Raw genomic sequence first — 13,555 nt, 5'->3', positions numbered from 1 at the left:
ACAGTTTTCAAGCTGAATCTTTATTAATTCTGATTTTAATATTTATTACACCTGAGAAAGATATCATTTTAATCACCAAGTAAAACGTTAACATGGCATGTGTTAGTAAGTATATTTAAAACTGATAGCTCTTATGGAGGTGGCTTCATTAATTTTAAAGATTGCAGCACTACCAGCAACTTCTAGCAACAGAAGGAAACCTGTTTCACTTAGCTTTAATTGTTTAATAGTAGTAGCTGGCCATATGAAACAGAAAGACCTGCTCTCAGATAAGTTAGATATAGCAGTTTTGTCCATTTCAAATTTAATATGTAACAACAGAAATTAAGAGAAGAAATAGGAATTACTGATAGCCATGTAATCCTGGTCTCTAAATTATAGATGCTTCTTGCTCATTGAGCTACGCTTCTTCCAGAGTTGTATACTTCAAATTTAATAAAAATAAAAAATAAACAAGATAATGTTGCATGTTAAAAAATGTAATTATTGTAAAAATAGCCATCACTGAATTTAAAGCATAATAAAGAATAATGGAAACAAGTATGCCTGAGGAGGTAATGACTCTTCAAAATAAAACACTAAACCCCAAATATAAACTGAGGGTTTTGTACAGTACCATATTAAACACTTTTCCTCAATAAAGAAAATAAGCGTTTTTTGATCCAGTCTTACCTATGCTCTTTTCTACTTTTGCAATTTTTGTGCAAGCAACATCTCCCATTTCCGTGAGCATGTATAGCACCTCGAGTGTTGAGATTACAAGCAGCACATCAGGTAAAGTGAGATGACAAATGATCTCTCTGTAGGAATCCTGATCCACATATTCACAAATTAAAACACCATTATCTTCTGCTTTGCAAAGATTTCCCAAAATTTCCATGCCTGAAAAACATACAAATATGTATTATTAAGAAATGATAGTTTGTTTACTTTAGAAAGTAAATACTTCAGTGAAAACTCACCTCTCATCTTTAAAAATCTATCCCTTGACATTAGACATTTTGTAACAGTATGAAACATCAGATGAGTAGTTTTGAAATCAACAGGGTCCAATAAAAGCTGGAAAAAGAAACAACACTACTATTGGCTATGCTTCTTCCAGAGTTGTATACTTCAAATTTAATAAAAATAAAAAATAACAAGGACAATGTTGCATGTTAAAAAATGTTATTGTAAAAATAGCCATCACTGAATTTAAAGCATCATTTAAAATATTTTTTTCCATAAAAGTGTGTGATATTTCTACATCATCATTTTTAGCAACTAATACATGTAAGCATTTAATAGTCTATAAATATGGCAACTATAAAATGCCACATCCGAAAATTGTAACATAAATGTTGCTAACTATAAAAACTAGTTTAAGGTACAGTCACATGCTTACCTCAGCTGCAATATTTCCTAATGTGTCAAGGCCTAATTGCCTTAAAGAAATAAAATGACTATGTGCAGAAAGTAATAGGAAACGAAGACAGGTACGATTAGCTGCCAAGAGCTTAACATTGCCCTCCTCAAAGGAAAGATTTCGCAAAATCACTGCAATCTGAAGTACCCGCTGTCCTTCAATATCGTTAATGCCCAGCTTTCGAGGTGGATGAAATAAAGACTCCCAAATCCATTCTCCTGATGTACCTTCTACAACAGAAAATACATATTTCACTTAAATTAATATTTCATTTATTACTAATACTTCAAAGGTTTTGAAAAATTTTGCTTTCACTAACTTACCATGAGACTTGTTTCTGTCAGAAATGAGGTCACGAACTTCATTATCATCAACGATGTCTTTCCAAAACTGTAATGAGAAATTATTTAATTCTCCATGATTTGAAACAACTATTCTATTGCTTTAGAAATAGTCACACACAGGCTGGGTATGGTGGCTCATGCCTGTAATCCCAGCACTTTAAGAGGCCAAGATGGGAGGATTACTTGAAGCTGGGAGTTCGAGACCTGCCTAGGCAGCAAAGAGACACCCCATCTCTACAAACTAGAAAATTCAAAACATTAGCCAGGAGTGGTGGCACGTGCCTGAAGTCCTAGCTACTTGGGAGGCTGGGGCAGGAGGATCACTTGAGGCCTGGAATTGAAGGCTGCAGTGAGCTGTGATTGTGCCACTGCACTCCAGCCTGGGTGAAAGAGTGAGACCCCATCTCAAAATTAAATTTAAAAATAAGTTTTAAAAACTAGTCACACAATATGAAAATAATGTGTCTACTTATTTTTAGTTCATGTGGATATTGCTACATTCTAGGGAATTAATTCTTTGATGTAAATATTTGATTGTCTATAGTTTCAGATACTTATGTAAAAAGGCATCTTTTTATGTTTAGGGCTTTTTAACCTGAGGGCCACAGACGACTAAAAGGACTGTGACAGAAATCAGAAATCTGTGAACTTGGACGGGGGAAAAAATGACATCTCTATGTACATTAAACACTACTGGAAATTTGACATTTCCTTTTTTTTTTTTGAGATGGAGTTTCGCTCTTTTCGCCCTGGCTGGAGTGCAATGGCATGATCTCGGCTCACTGCAACCTCTACCTCCCGGGTTCAAGTGATTCCCCTACCTCAGCCTCCCGAGTAGCTGGAATTATAGGCACGTGCCACCACGCCCAGCTAATTTTTGTATTTTTAGTAGAGACGGGGTTTCACCATGTTGGCCAGGATGGTCTCAATCTCTTGACCTTGTGATCCGCCTGCCTCGGCATCCCAAAGTGCTGGGATTACAGGCATGAGCCACTGTACCCAGCCTTTTTGTTTGTTTGTTTTTGAGACAGTGTCTCGCTCTGTTGCCCAGGCTGGAGTGCAGTGGCACGATCTCGGCTCATTGTGACCTCTGCGTCCTGGGTTCAAGCAATTCTCCTGCCTCAGCCTCCTGAGTAGCTAGGACTACAGGTGCTCGCCACCATGCCAGGCTAATTTTTGTATTTTTAGTAGAGACAGGGTTTCACCATGTTGGCCAGGCTGGTCTTGAACTCCTGATCTCGTGATCCACCTGCCTCGGCCTCCCAAAGTGCTGGGATTACAGGCATAAGCCACCGCGCCCGGCCTGGAAATTTGACATTTCTTTAGAATTTCTTCAACTCTGAATATTAAGCAATGAACTATAGTAATATTAGCAGTATCTGTGACATTATGTGTATATTTCAAAACAACTGGGTTTTTTTTTTTTTTTGGAATCAAAGTTCTCAGGCATTTAAAACCATTAGTTGGAAAAAGGCTTACTGGCTTCATGTGGTCATCAAAGAAATCCATTGCACAAAAAATCCATGACAAACAATGTTTGGTAGCAATAAAAAAGTAGGCACATTTTTTTAAAAAGACAATGTTCAATAACCAAGAAAGAATGGCCACAAGAATTCAGATATTAAAGATATCAGACACAAAACTTAAAATGACAATGAATAGTAAGTTCAAAGAAATAAAAAACTAAAAATTTTGGCAAAGGAATGAAAACTATATGAAAGAACTAAAAAGAAATTCTACAACTGAAAAACATAACTAAAATTAAGAATTCAGTAGATATGTTTAAGAACTGATTAGATACAACCCAAGAGTGAATTTATGAGCAAGAAGAGAGGGCAAGTAAATAAGTCTGAAGTATAAAGAGACAAAAGGATGAAGAGAAAAAAGTGTATGAGACATAAGGCACACAGTGAAAAGTTCTAACATACAAATAATTGGAGTTCCTGAAGATGAGAAAGAATGGGCAGACAGAATATGTGACAACATAAGAGCAGAAAATATTCTAAAATAACTGAAAGATGTTAACCTATATATTTCAGAAGCACTACAAACTCCAAGAAAGATAAAAAAAGAAAAAAGGTGTGGAAACATCATCATAAAACTCCTGAAGAACAAAGAGAAAAATCACAATGGGATATTTTCAAAATGATGGAAGAAAATATCTTCCAACGTATGTCTTTTCGTTGAGACAGGTCTCGCTCTATCACCCAGGCTGGAGTGCAATGGCGTGATCGCAGCTCACTGCAACCTTTGCTTCCCAGGTTCAAGCGATTCTGCCTCAACCTGCCAAGTAGCTGGGATTATACGTGCGTGCCACCATGCCCAACTAATTTTTGTACTTTTAGGAGAGACGGGGTTTCACCATGTTGGTCTGGCTGGTCGTGAAGTCCTAACCTCAGGTGATCTGCCCATCTTGGCCTCCCAAAGTGCTGGGATTACATGGGATTACAAGCGAGAGCCACCGTACCCAGCCTGCCAACATAGAATTTTTAAACAGTGAAACTGTTCCTCAAGAATGAAGGTGACATAAAAACATTTTCTGACAAAAACAGAAAAGCTCATTATCTACAATCTAAGGAAGAATAAATGATAAAGGTAACTGTGGTTAAGCCAAATTAAAACACTTTTAAAAAGTCATGGGGTAAAAAAAAAACATGTAAATTTAAAATTTAGAAAAATACTTTCAAGTGACTATTTGTTTAGGCCATATGGAGTATGGTACTGGAGTAGTCATCCTACCAAAACCCAATATGTATGAAAAAACTGTTTTCAGAGATTGGAAAAAAGTTAATGCAAGACTGTAATCATTGAACAGGAGAAACAAATAAGGTTATTCCAATGACTGACTGGTATTTTTATTTGGATATTAATTCTAGACTAAAGCATAGGGAAGAGAAACCCAAGATATCATAGTGATTGCTAAGCTGAAAACACTTAACAGAGCACAGCAAAGCTAAGGAGGCTAGAATATGAGAGCAAATTTTCAATAAGGAAAGAGTTATGCAGAGAAAGAGCTCCATGAATCTACATACATATACTTTGAGTTCATTGCTAAGTATTAAGTTACACAGATGTATGCTCGAAATCCACAATGCTAGTCAAAAAACTGGAGAGAACAATTATAAGAGGCTGTAATTAAACAATTCCTAGAATAGAGAAACCTCATATACACCTAGCTCATTCAGGAGAAATTCCCAAAATGTCATACCTAAGTAGAAGGAATAAACAAGCCCTAGAGTAAAGGCTAATCTACATATGTCATAAAGCTTTAAAACAACCCTACTCTGATAATCCATATATGAACTAACAGCCTGCTAAAACAAAGTTCAACATTCTGGAAAAATGCCAAAGTTCAGACATTCAACAATGTCACACTCACACAACAGTCACATCTAATAAAAAATTACATCTACAAAGAAATGAGGAAACATGACTCATAACCAAGACAAAAATCAGTTTCAAGAAAAATAAGATAGTGAAATAACAAAGATAACAAGAAAATTAACAATGATATTAAAACATTATTACGTTCAGTAATATAAAAATATGAACATAATTAGCAAATAAATGGATAATATAGGACAATCAAATAAAATTTCTTGAGCTGGAAAATGTAATACAGATGTTTCTTGACTTATGATGGGATTATGTCCCAATAAACCCCTAGTAAGTCTAAAACATCATAAGTTGAAAATGCATTTAATACCCCCAATAAACCCATAGTAAAGTCAAAAAAACTAAGTTTATTGTAACTTAGGGACCATCTGTATCTGCAAATAAAGAAAATATACAAGATTTGCTTAACTAGAAAAGATGAATGCATAACAACAGAAAATATATACAATTAAGTACACAGAAAACAAAAAAGGTCTAAAAATACTGAAAGCTTCAGTGACCTGTGGAACACCCCCATGATCTAATATACATATTCAGTCATCCCTCAGTATCTGTGGGGACTGGTTCCAGGACTCTCCAAAGATATCAAATTTTCCACAAGCTGAAGTTCCTCATATAAAATGGCATAGCAGTATAGAATTCGCATATAACCTACAAACATCATCCTGCATACTTTAAATACAGTATACCAAATACAGTGTAATGTGAAGTAAATAGTTGTTATACTGTCTTCTTTTAATTTTTTATTTTTATTACTTTTTACTGTTTTTTAAATTGCTTTTTTCCCCCAAATATTTTCAATCTGTGATTGATTAAATCTATGGATGCAGAACCCATGGATTCAGAGGCCAGACTGTAAATGTAGTACCAGGAAAAGAAGAGGGGTCTGGGTGTGGTGGTGGATGCCTATAGTCCCAGCTACTTGGGAGGCTGAGGCAGGAGGATCGCTTGTGCTCACGTGTTCAAGGTTGCAGTGAGCTATAATTATACCACTGCACTCCAGCCTGGGTAGCGAAGCAAGACCCTGTCTCTAAAACAAACAAACAAAAAAACCAAGAGGGGAAAGAAAAATATTTGAAGAAGTGATTGTGAAAAACTCTCCAAATTTTATGTAAGATACCAAACTATAGATCCAAGAAACTAAACGAACCCCAGGTAAAATAAGCAATGAAAACTGCAAGGTATATCATACTCAAATTAAATATCAGTAATAAAGAGAACATATTAAAAGCAGTGAGAGTCTACAATACATATACAAGAGCAATAAGAAAAAAGTTGACTTCTTGTCAATAACAATGCTATCTTTAAAGTGCTCAGACGAAACCCTAAAACCTACAGTTTTATATCCATCAAAAATATCCTTGAAACATGAAGGCAAAATAAAATTTTTAGATAAATAAAAGTTGAGAGCCTAAACTCAACTACATCATTAATTTCCTAAAGTGTAAATGGGCTTAATGCACTGACTTAAAGGCAGAAATCGCAGAAAAGGCAGACTGTGGGGAGAAGGAAAATAAGTGCTAACTATATGGTGTCTATAAGAAACACTATGTATAAAAACACAGATAAAAACTATAAAGATGGGAAAAATATATTATGACAACATAATAAGAAAGCTGTAGCTAAGTTTCATACATAATGTTTTTTAAAAGTTAATTCATCAGGAAAATATAACAACTGTAAATGTGTATGCAACTAACAACAGAGGTTCAAAACACATAAGGTAAAAACTGACAGAACTGAAAGGATATATAAACATTCATAATTAGAGTTGATGATTTCAACACTCACATCTCAGGAAATTGTAGAACAATTGAACTCATGGAGATGGAGAGTAGAATGATGGTTACCAGAGGCTGGGGCAAAGTGGGAATGGTTAATAGGTACAAAATATAGCTGGACAGAATGAATAAGATTTAGTATCTGAGAGCAAAACAGGGTGACTACAATAATTTATAGTATGTTTAAAAATAACTAAAAATGTACAAGTGGAATGTTTATAGCACAAATAAATGATGTTTGAGGTGAAGAATACCCCATTTACCCTGATGTGATTATTAAACATTATATACCTGTTTCAAAATATCTTCTGTATCCCTAAATATATGCACCTACTACATATCCATAACAATTAAAAACTTAAATAAATAACCCACGTAGAGGAAATCACAGTGGAAATGAGAAGATAGTCAGTTGTAATGAACACATGACATATCAAATTGGTAGAATAAAGTTAAGCTGTGCTTAGAGGTAATTCTGTGGTCTTAACTGTATGTATTAGAATGTATATATTAAAAAAATAAAAACAACAATCAATCATGTAAGCACCAGCTCTAACTTCTAACAAGTTAGAAAAAGTGCAGCAATAGAACATATATGAAAAGCAGAAATTAATGAAAACACACACAACAGCAGGAAACATCTAATCTTCCTCAATTATATTTGTGTTTTCTTCTAATGTCTTTTTTTTTTTTTTGACACAAGAGTCTCATTCTGTCACAAAGGCTGGAGTGAAGTGGCATGATCTCAGCTCACTGCAACCTCTGCCTCCTGGGTTCAAGTGACTGTCCTGCCTCAGCCTCCTGAGTAGCTGGGATTGCAGGTGCCCGCCACAACGCCCAGCTAATTTTTTTGTATTTTTAGTAGAGATGGGCTTTTGCCATGTTGGCCAGGCTGGTCTCAAACTCCTGACCTCAAGTGATCCGCCCGCCTTGGCTTCCCAAAGTCAAAGTGTTGGGATTATAGGCGTGAGCCACTGTGCCCAGCCATTTGTGTTTTCTTGATTTCATGTGATTAGTGATTATACTGATAACCTCCACTCCCCATTGTGACTGCATACTTATTTAAACACTTTGTGCAATTTACACTTTCATCACTAATTTTCTGGAGTTAAAAAAAGTATATAATTCTATGACCAAATGGTTTGGCTCTTGATGCAGTGTAGTGAGGACAGAATATAGGACCCTGGGTCACTTTATGAAGTGGGGAATTAGGAATGCAGCTCTGTATCATGGTGAAAACTTTGAAGATCTAATACCTTCAAAGAAAAGGAGGCAAAAGGCCTTGACTGTCTCTGCTGTAGTTTTGGGTTAAATTTTGTACCACTGGCCTACTCCCCAATCTCCACTGATTTGGTTTTAGTAACTAGTCGAGTCACTGGAAAATCAATAAAGAAATTAATATAGTCATGCTGAACCAGTATTTCTCTGTAGATGATTGGCAATTGCAATAGAGTAGTGGAAGAATAAACTTTCAATCCAATCTGTACAAAAACCCTACAAAAACAGGTCTGCTGAAATTTGTAACCAACATTATAAAACAGAAGGGAATATTCCACCGTGGAATAAGTAAAATTAGTCACAACAGCTTTAGATATTAGAATAATCAAGTGTATTTAATTTTTAATTTACATATTATAATTATATATTTTGTTTCTATATTATATACTTAATTTATATAATTCAAATTAATTTATTAAAAGATTTAAAAAATATCTTCAAAATTATTAAAAACATAAAAAAGAAGATCAAAAGGGAAAATCTAAAATAGGACGGAGAGAATTTCTAGAAATTAAAACATGATCACTAAAATAGAAATTTAACAAATAGGTCAAGTAGCATATTAGGCACAGCTGAAAATGATTAAGGAACAAGTCTAATGAAATTACCCAGAATGCTGCTCAGAATTAAGAGAAGGTCAGAAATTGACAAAAAAAAAAAAAAGAAGAAGAAAGATAACCTAGAAGAAAAGGCAGAAAACAACAGAATGACAATAATACAAGAAAAATATAACTTATAATCTACAATTCTATAAATGGAACATGGACAAAAATAAAGACAATTATAAAACTCAGAATTTTATCAATAAAATATCTTCATTGAAAGATCTAGTTAAAGATGTGTTATACTGAGAAAAAAACACATACTCAGAAGGGAGATGAAAAACACAAGAAAGAACGAGGACAGAAAAATAAGATTAAAAGATCTGCTTTCTGGGGTTTTAAATTGCATAGAGGTATAAAAACAAAAATAACATTTTTAGCAATGAGCTATACATAAAAATAGGAAAATAAATATTTTCTCTAATTAGAAAATATAAATTTTTACTGAAATGTAGTAGGAAGAATTTCAATTTCTTGACTAAAAATCTGGTACTTTCAAGCTCTAACGGGGTAAATAAACCAATGAAAAAGAATCTAGAAAAAGATCCATACGTATATGATTGGTGGATTTATGACAACGGTGATACTGCAACACAGTTTTTAAAACAAATAATGTAGGTTCAACTGGGTATCCATATGAGGGGAAAAAAAAACAAATCTTTACTTCTAGCTTATACCACATACACAAAAACACAATAAAAATTATAGATCTAAGTGTGAAAAGTAAAACAGAAAAAAACATATTCTGTTTTTGACCTCATGGTTGGCAAAATTTTGTAACTAGAACAAAAAATGGCCAACTTCCAGAAAAATTTATGTTGAACTACATTAAGTTATGTACGTTCATCAAAAGATACCGTTCAAGAATGAAAAGGCAAGCTAGAGAGAAAATATTTCCAACACCTTAAAAAGAAATTTTATCCAAAATATAGAAAAAAAACTCTTACAAATCAAAAAGATAATTATTTAAAAATGGACAAAATATAGGCACTGTCTAAAAGAAGCTATCAAAATTGCCAAAAGTATTCTAGTTCTCATCAATCAAAAAAAATGGAAATTAAAACCAAGCTACAGTAACAATACACACTCACTGTAATAGTTAAAATGAAAGAGACTGACAATACCAAATACTGTCAACAATGAGGAACTGGAACTGACATACTACTGTTGAGAAGGTAAAACTGTATGACTACTTTGAAAACACGTTTGGTAGTATCTACCAAAGCTGAATACAGATATGCATACCCTATAACCTAGCAATTAACACTCCTAGGTCAATTACCCAACAAAAATGCATGCATATATTTACCAAAATACATATATAAAACCCTTCATAGCAAAATTATTTGTGTCCAACCTAGAAATAACTAAATCCTTATTGCTTTTTACAGCAGAATAGACAAATTGCTGCATATTCATGCAATGTAACATTATACAACAATAGAAATGAATGAAGTACAAATACTTGCAACGATATGCATGAAACTTTCACAAACATGATGTTGAACAAAAGAAAAAAAGAGAAGTAGAATAAGGAAGAAAGGTTAACAGATAAGGGAGTGAATGAAGAAGTGACTGAAAGGGGGAATGAATAGGCGTACTTCAGAGGTGCTGATAATGTTCTAATTCTTCATCTGGGTAATGATTACATGGGTGTATTCACTTTATAAACACATCTTGAGGTGTATGCTTATGTATGTGTTATACATATACACTAAGTATGTGTTATAATTTAAAAAGTACTTACAGGAGTCCAAAAAAGATAATATATTAAATTACAAAGTCAATGCATCCTGAAGCTTAGTTTTAATACATATAATAACATGATTAACATATCTTTTGTCATTAATTAAAATTTTCTGTTAACTGCATATTCACAGCTGAAACAGGCACATTTGTCTGCTACTACTTTTCCTTTTGTTTACCATGGTCCTGCACATAAGCATACTTTCTATACCTCAAACTAAATTTGTTCTTACCTCAGAACATTTGCATTTGCTATTCCCTCTGTCAGAAAGACTCTTCCTCTGCAGTGCTGGTCACCTATTATCATTCAAACCTACTAAAAATCATCAGATATTACCTCCTGAGGGAAGCCTTTCTGGTCATATTATCTAACGTTACCATATACTCACATGTCTTATAACTATCACATTGTCTTGCTTTATTTTCTTCATAATACTTGCAAAAGCCTCTAATAACATTGTTTACTTTTATTGTCTGTTTTCCTATCATAGAATGGAAATTTGCTGAGAGGGGTACCTTATTTTCCCAGTGTCTGGAAAAGTATTGGCACACAGAAAATATTCAGTAAATATTTTTTAAATAAATGAATTAATGTACAAAATATTTTACCAAATAAATTAGTTCAAGAATTTTTTTCTCTGAAATAAGGTGACTTAAAGCTATTAATCCGATAATTCTTATCAGATATTATCAGATAAATGTCATAAACATTTTAACTAATTATATAATATTTTGTGTAGCAATAGGCCTAGCTATTTTGGGCTACAAACTTCATTCTGGATAACAATATGAAAAGTGTAACCTTACCATAAAATTCAGTTAAGATGGTATACTTCTTATGAAGGATTTAGTATACTCTTTGACTTGCAAATTTGTCTTGGAGTTAACTTAAGAAAAAAAATTTTTTATACTTGTGGGCCTGGATGTGAGTATGTACATCCCAGGTAGGTTGATAAGAAGAAGAAATGGAAACAATCTAAATTTCTGAAAATATGGATTATTTACATGAATTATGAAATATGTGTAATATGAATGAAGTAGCCATTAAAATACTAAACATTAAGGATAAGAAGAAAATCTAACATTGTAATAAGTGAAAAGAACGGGTTACAAATTAAATTCTGAATACAACTTTTGCTTTAAATAATATGCATAGAAAAGACTCGATAGATGTATATAAGGACATTAATGGTGTTTATTTCTGAATGGGTGTGATTAATAATGGTTTTAATATTTGTCCTTAGCTGTAAATTCTAGCTTTTCCACAGCATGCATCAATTACTTCTATAAGGGGGCAGACAGGGTGGTTCATGCTTATAATCCCAGCACTCTGGGAGGCCGAGGCAGGAGGACTGCTTGAGAACAGGAGTTTGAGACTACCTTGAGGAACATATCAAGACTCTATCTCTACAAAAAAATAAAAAATAAGTTAGCCATGCATGGTGGCAGGAGTCTGTAATCCTAGCTACTTGGGAGCCTGAGGCAGGAGGATCCCTTGGACCAAGGACATTGCAATGAACTACAATGGCACCACTGGACTCTTGCCTGGGTGATAAGAGTAAGACTGTCTCAAAGAAAAATAAATAAATAAAAAATAAAGACCAACCTCTGTAAAACCAGGAAAACATTTTTCTCTCTCTCTTTTCCCACTATTTAACTATTAATTCAAATATTACCAGCTCATTAAAATAAAATTCATGTATACATCTCTGAAGAGACATTACAGGTTCCTATTTGTTGAAACACTTTACAGTGGAACTGTTTTGTAAAAAAACTGTGTAAACAGAAAAATGATAAAGACAACTATGTAAAGTGTTTAATGTATAGTCTATATTAACTTTTAATTCAAGTAAAAATGTTTATGATAGAAAAACAAATCTACATGACAACTAATACTTAATATAAAATTATTTTTATATAAGCCATTGATGCTAAATGCCTAACTATAACTCTTTAATTTTATTGCTTCTTAGGTAAAGAAAAAGTTCCATTATAAAAGAAAAATGCCCTAGTGGGAATATAAGTTAGAAACCAAGCCTGTAAGGATTTTCTAACTATTTAAACATCTAAAATCTACAAAAAATTCAATAAATCATACTGATGTACATGAACGTTTCCAGAAAGTCTTTTTTTTTTTCCCTTAAAGACAGGGTCTCACTCTGTTACCCATGGTGGAGTGCAGTGGTACAATCATAACTCACTACAGTCTCTAACTCCAGAGCTCAAGTGATCCTCCTGCCTCAGCCTCCCAAGTAGCTGGAACTACAATCATGCACCACGATGCCCAACTAATTATTTTCTTTCTTTGTAGAGACGGGGTCTCATTATGTTGCCCAGGCTAGTCTTGAACTATTGGGCTCAACCAATCCTCCTAACTTGTCCTCCAAAATTGTCAAGTAAATCTTGATGCATTAAAGACAATTTATAATACTTAAAATAGACTGCTAAAGAATGAAGTTTTTGATTAGTTGAAGCTTATCATTAGCAGTTTTTGTTAGTTAAACCTAAAGACCAGCAATAAAGAAAAGGTAAAATGCCACTAGAAAAATCTTCTACTTAACAGTTACTATTTCCTAAAGTGACTCTCTTTTAATACAAATTTGCAAGATAGCTCAATAACAAATTTTATGGACACATAACAACTGTATGTACTTATGGGGTACCTGTGATATTTTAATACATGCATACAATGTGTAATAATCAAATAATGGTATTTGGGGTATGCATCACCTCATATATTTATCATTCTTTGTGTTGGAAGCATTTCAAATCTTCTTACTATTTTTAAATATAAACTATTGATAACTATAGTCATGTTACTGTCCTATAAAACACTAGAATTTATTATTTATTCTTTCTATCTAACTAGGTATTTGTACCCATTAACCAAACTTTCTTTGTACACCACCCTCTCACCCTTCTTAGCCTCTGGTAACCACCAATCTACTCTACCTCTAAAATATCAACAAGTTTGGCTCCCACATACGAGTGAGAACATGAAAT

At 33.5% G+C, this 13,555-nt stretch overlaps 1 protein-coding gene across 2 annotated transcripts in view; it reads right to left on the bottom strand.

Annotated features, from left to right (window-relative positions):
• Positions 1-13,555, bottom strand: part of ARID2 (AT-rich interaction domain 2) — a 182,947-nt gene that overhangs the window by 69,408 nt on the left and 99,984 nt on the right. For both annotated transcript variants that reach the window (XM_032173775.2, XM_058426120.1), the window contains exons 7-10: positions 1,729-1,795; positions 1,385-1,635; positions 963-1,059; positions 673-882 (exon numbers count right to left, since the gene is read on the bottom strand). In XM_032173775.2, the coding sequence (XP_032029666.1) occupies positions 673-882; positions 963-1,059; positions 1,385-1,635; positions 1,729-1,795 (625 nt within the window). The remainder of the gene's footprint in view (positions 1-672; positions 883-962; positions 1,060-1,384; positions 1,636-1,728; positions 1,796-13,555) is intronic.

This window comes from Hylobates moloch, unplaced genomic scaffold (assembly GCF_009828535.3).
Source record: "Hylobates moloch isolate HMO894 unplaced genomic scaffold, HMol_V3 SCAFFOLD_13, whole genome shotgun sequence".
Taxonomy (NCBI): domain Eukaryota; kingdom Metazoa; phylum Chordata; class Mammalia; order Primates; family Hylobatidae; genus Hylobates; species Hylobates moloch.
The sequence above is the reverse complement of the archived record's forward strand: the minus strand, read 5'-3'. Positions and strand labels throughout refer to the sequence as shown.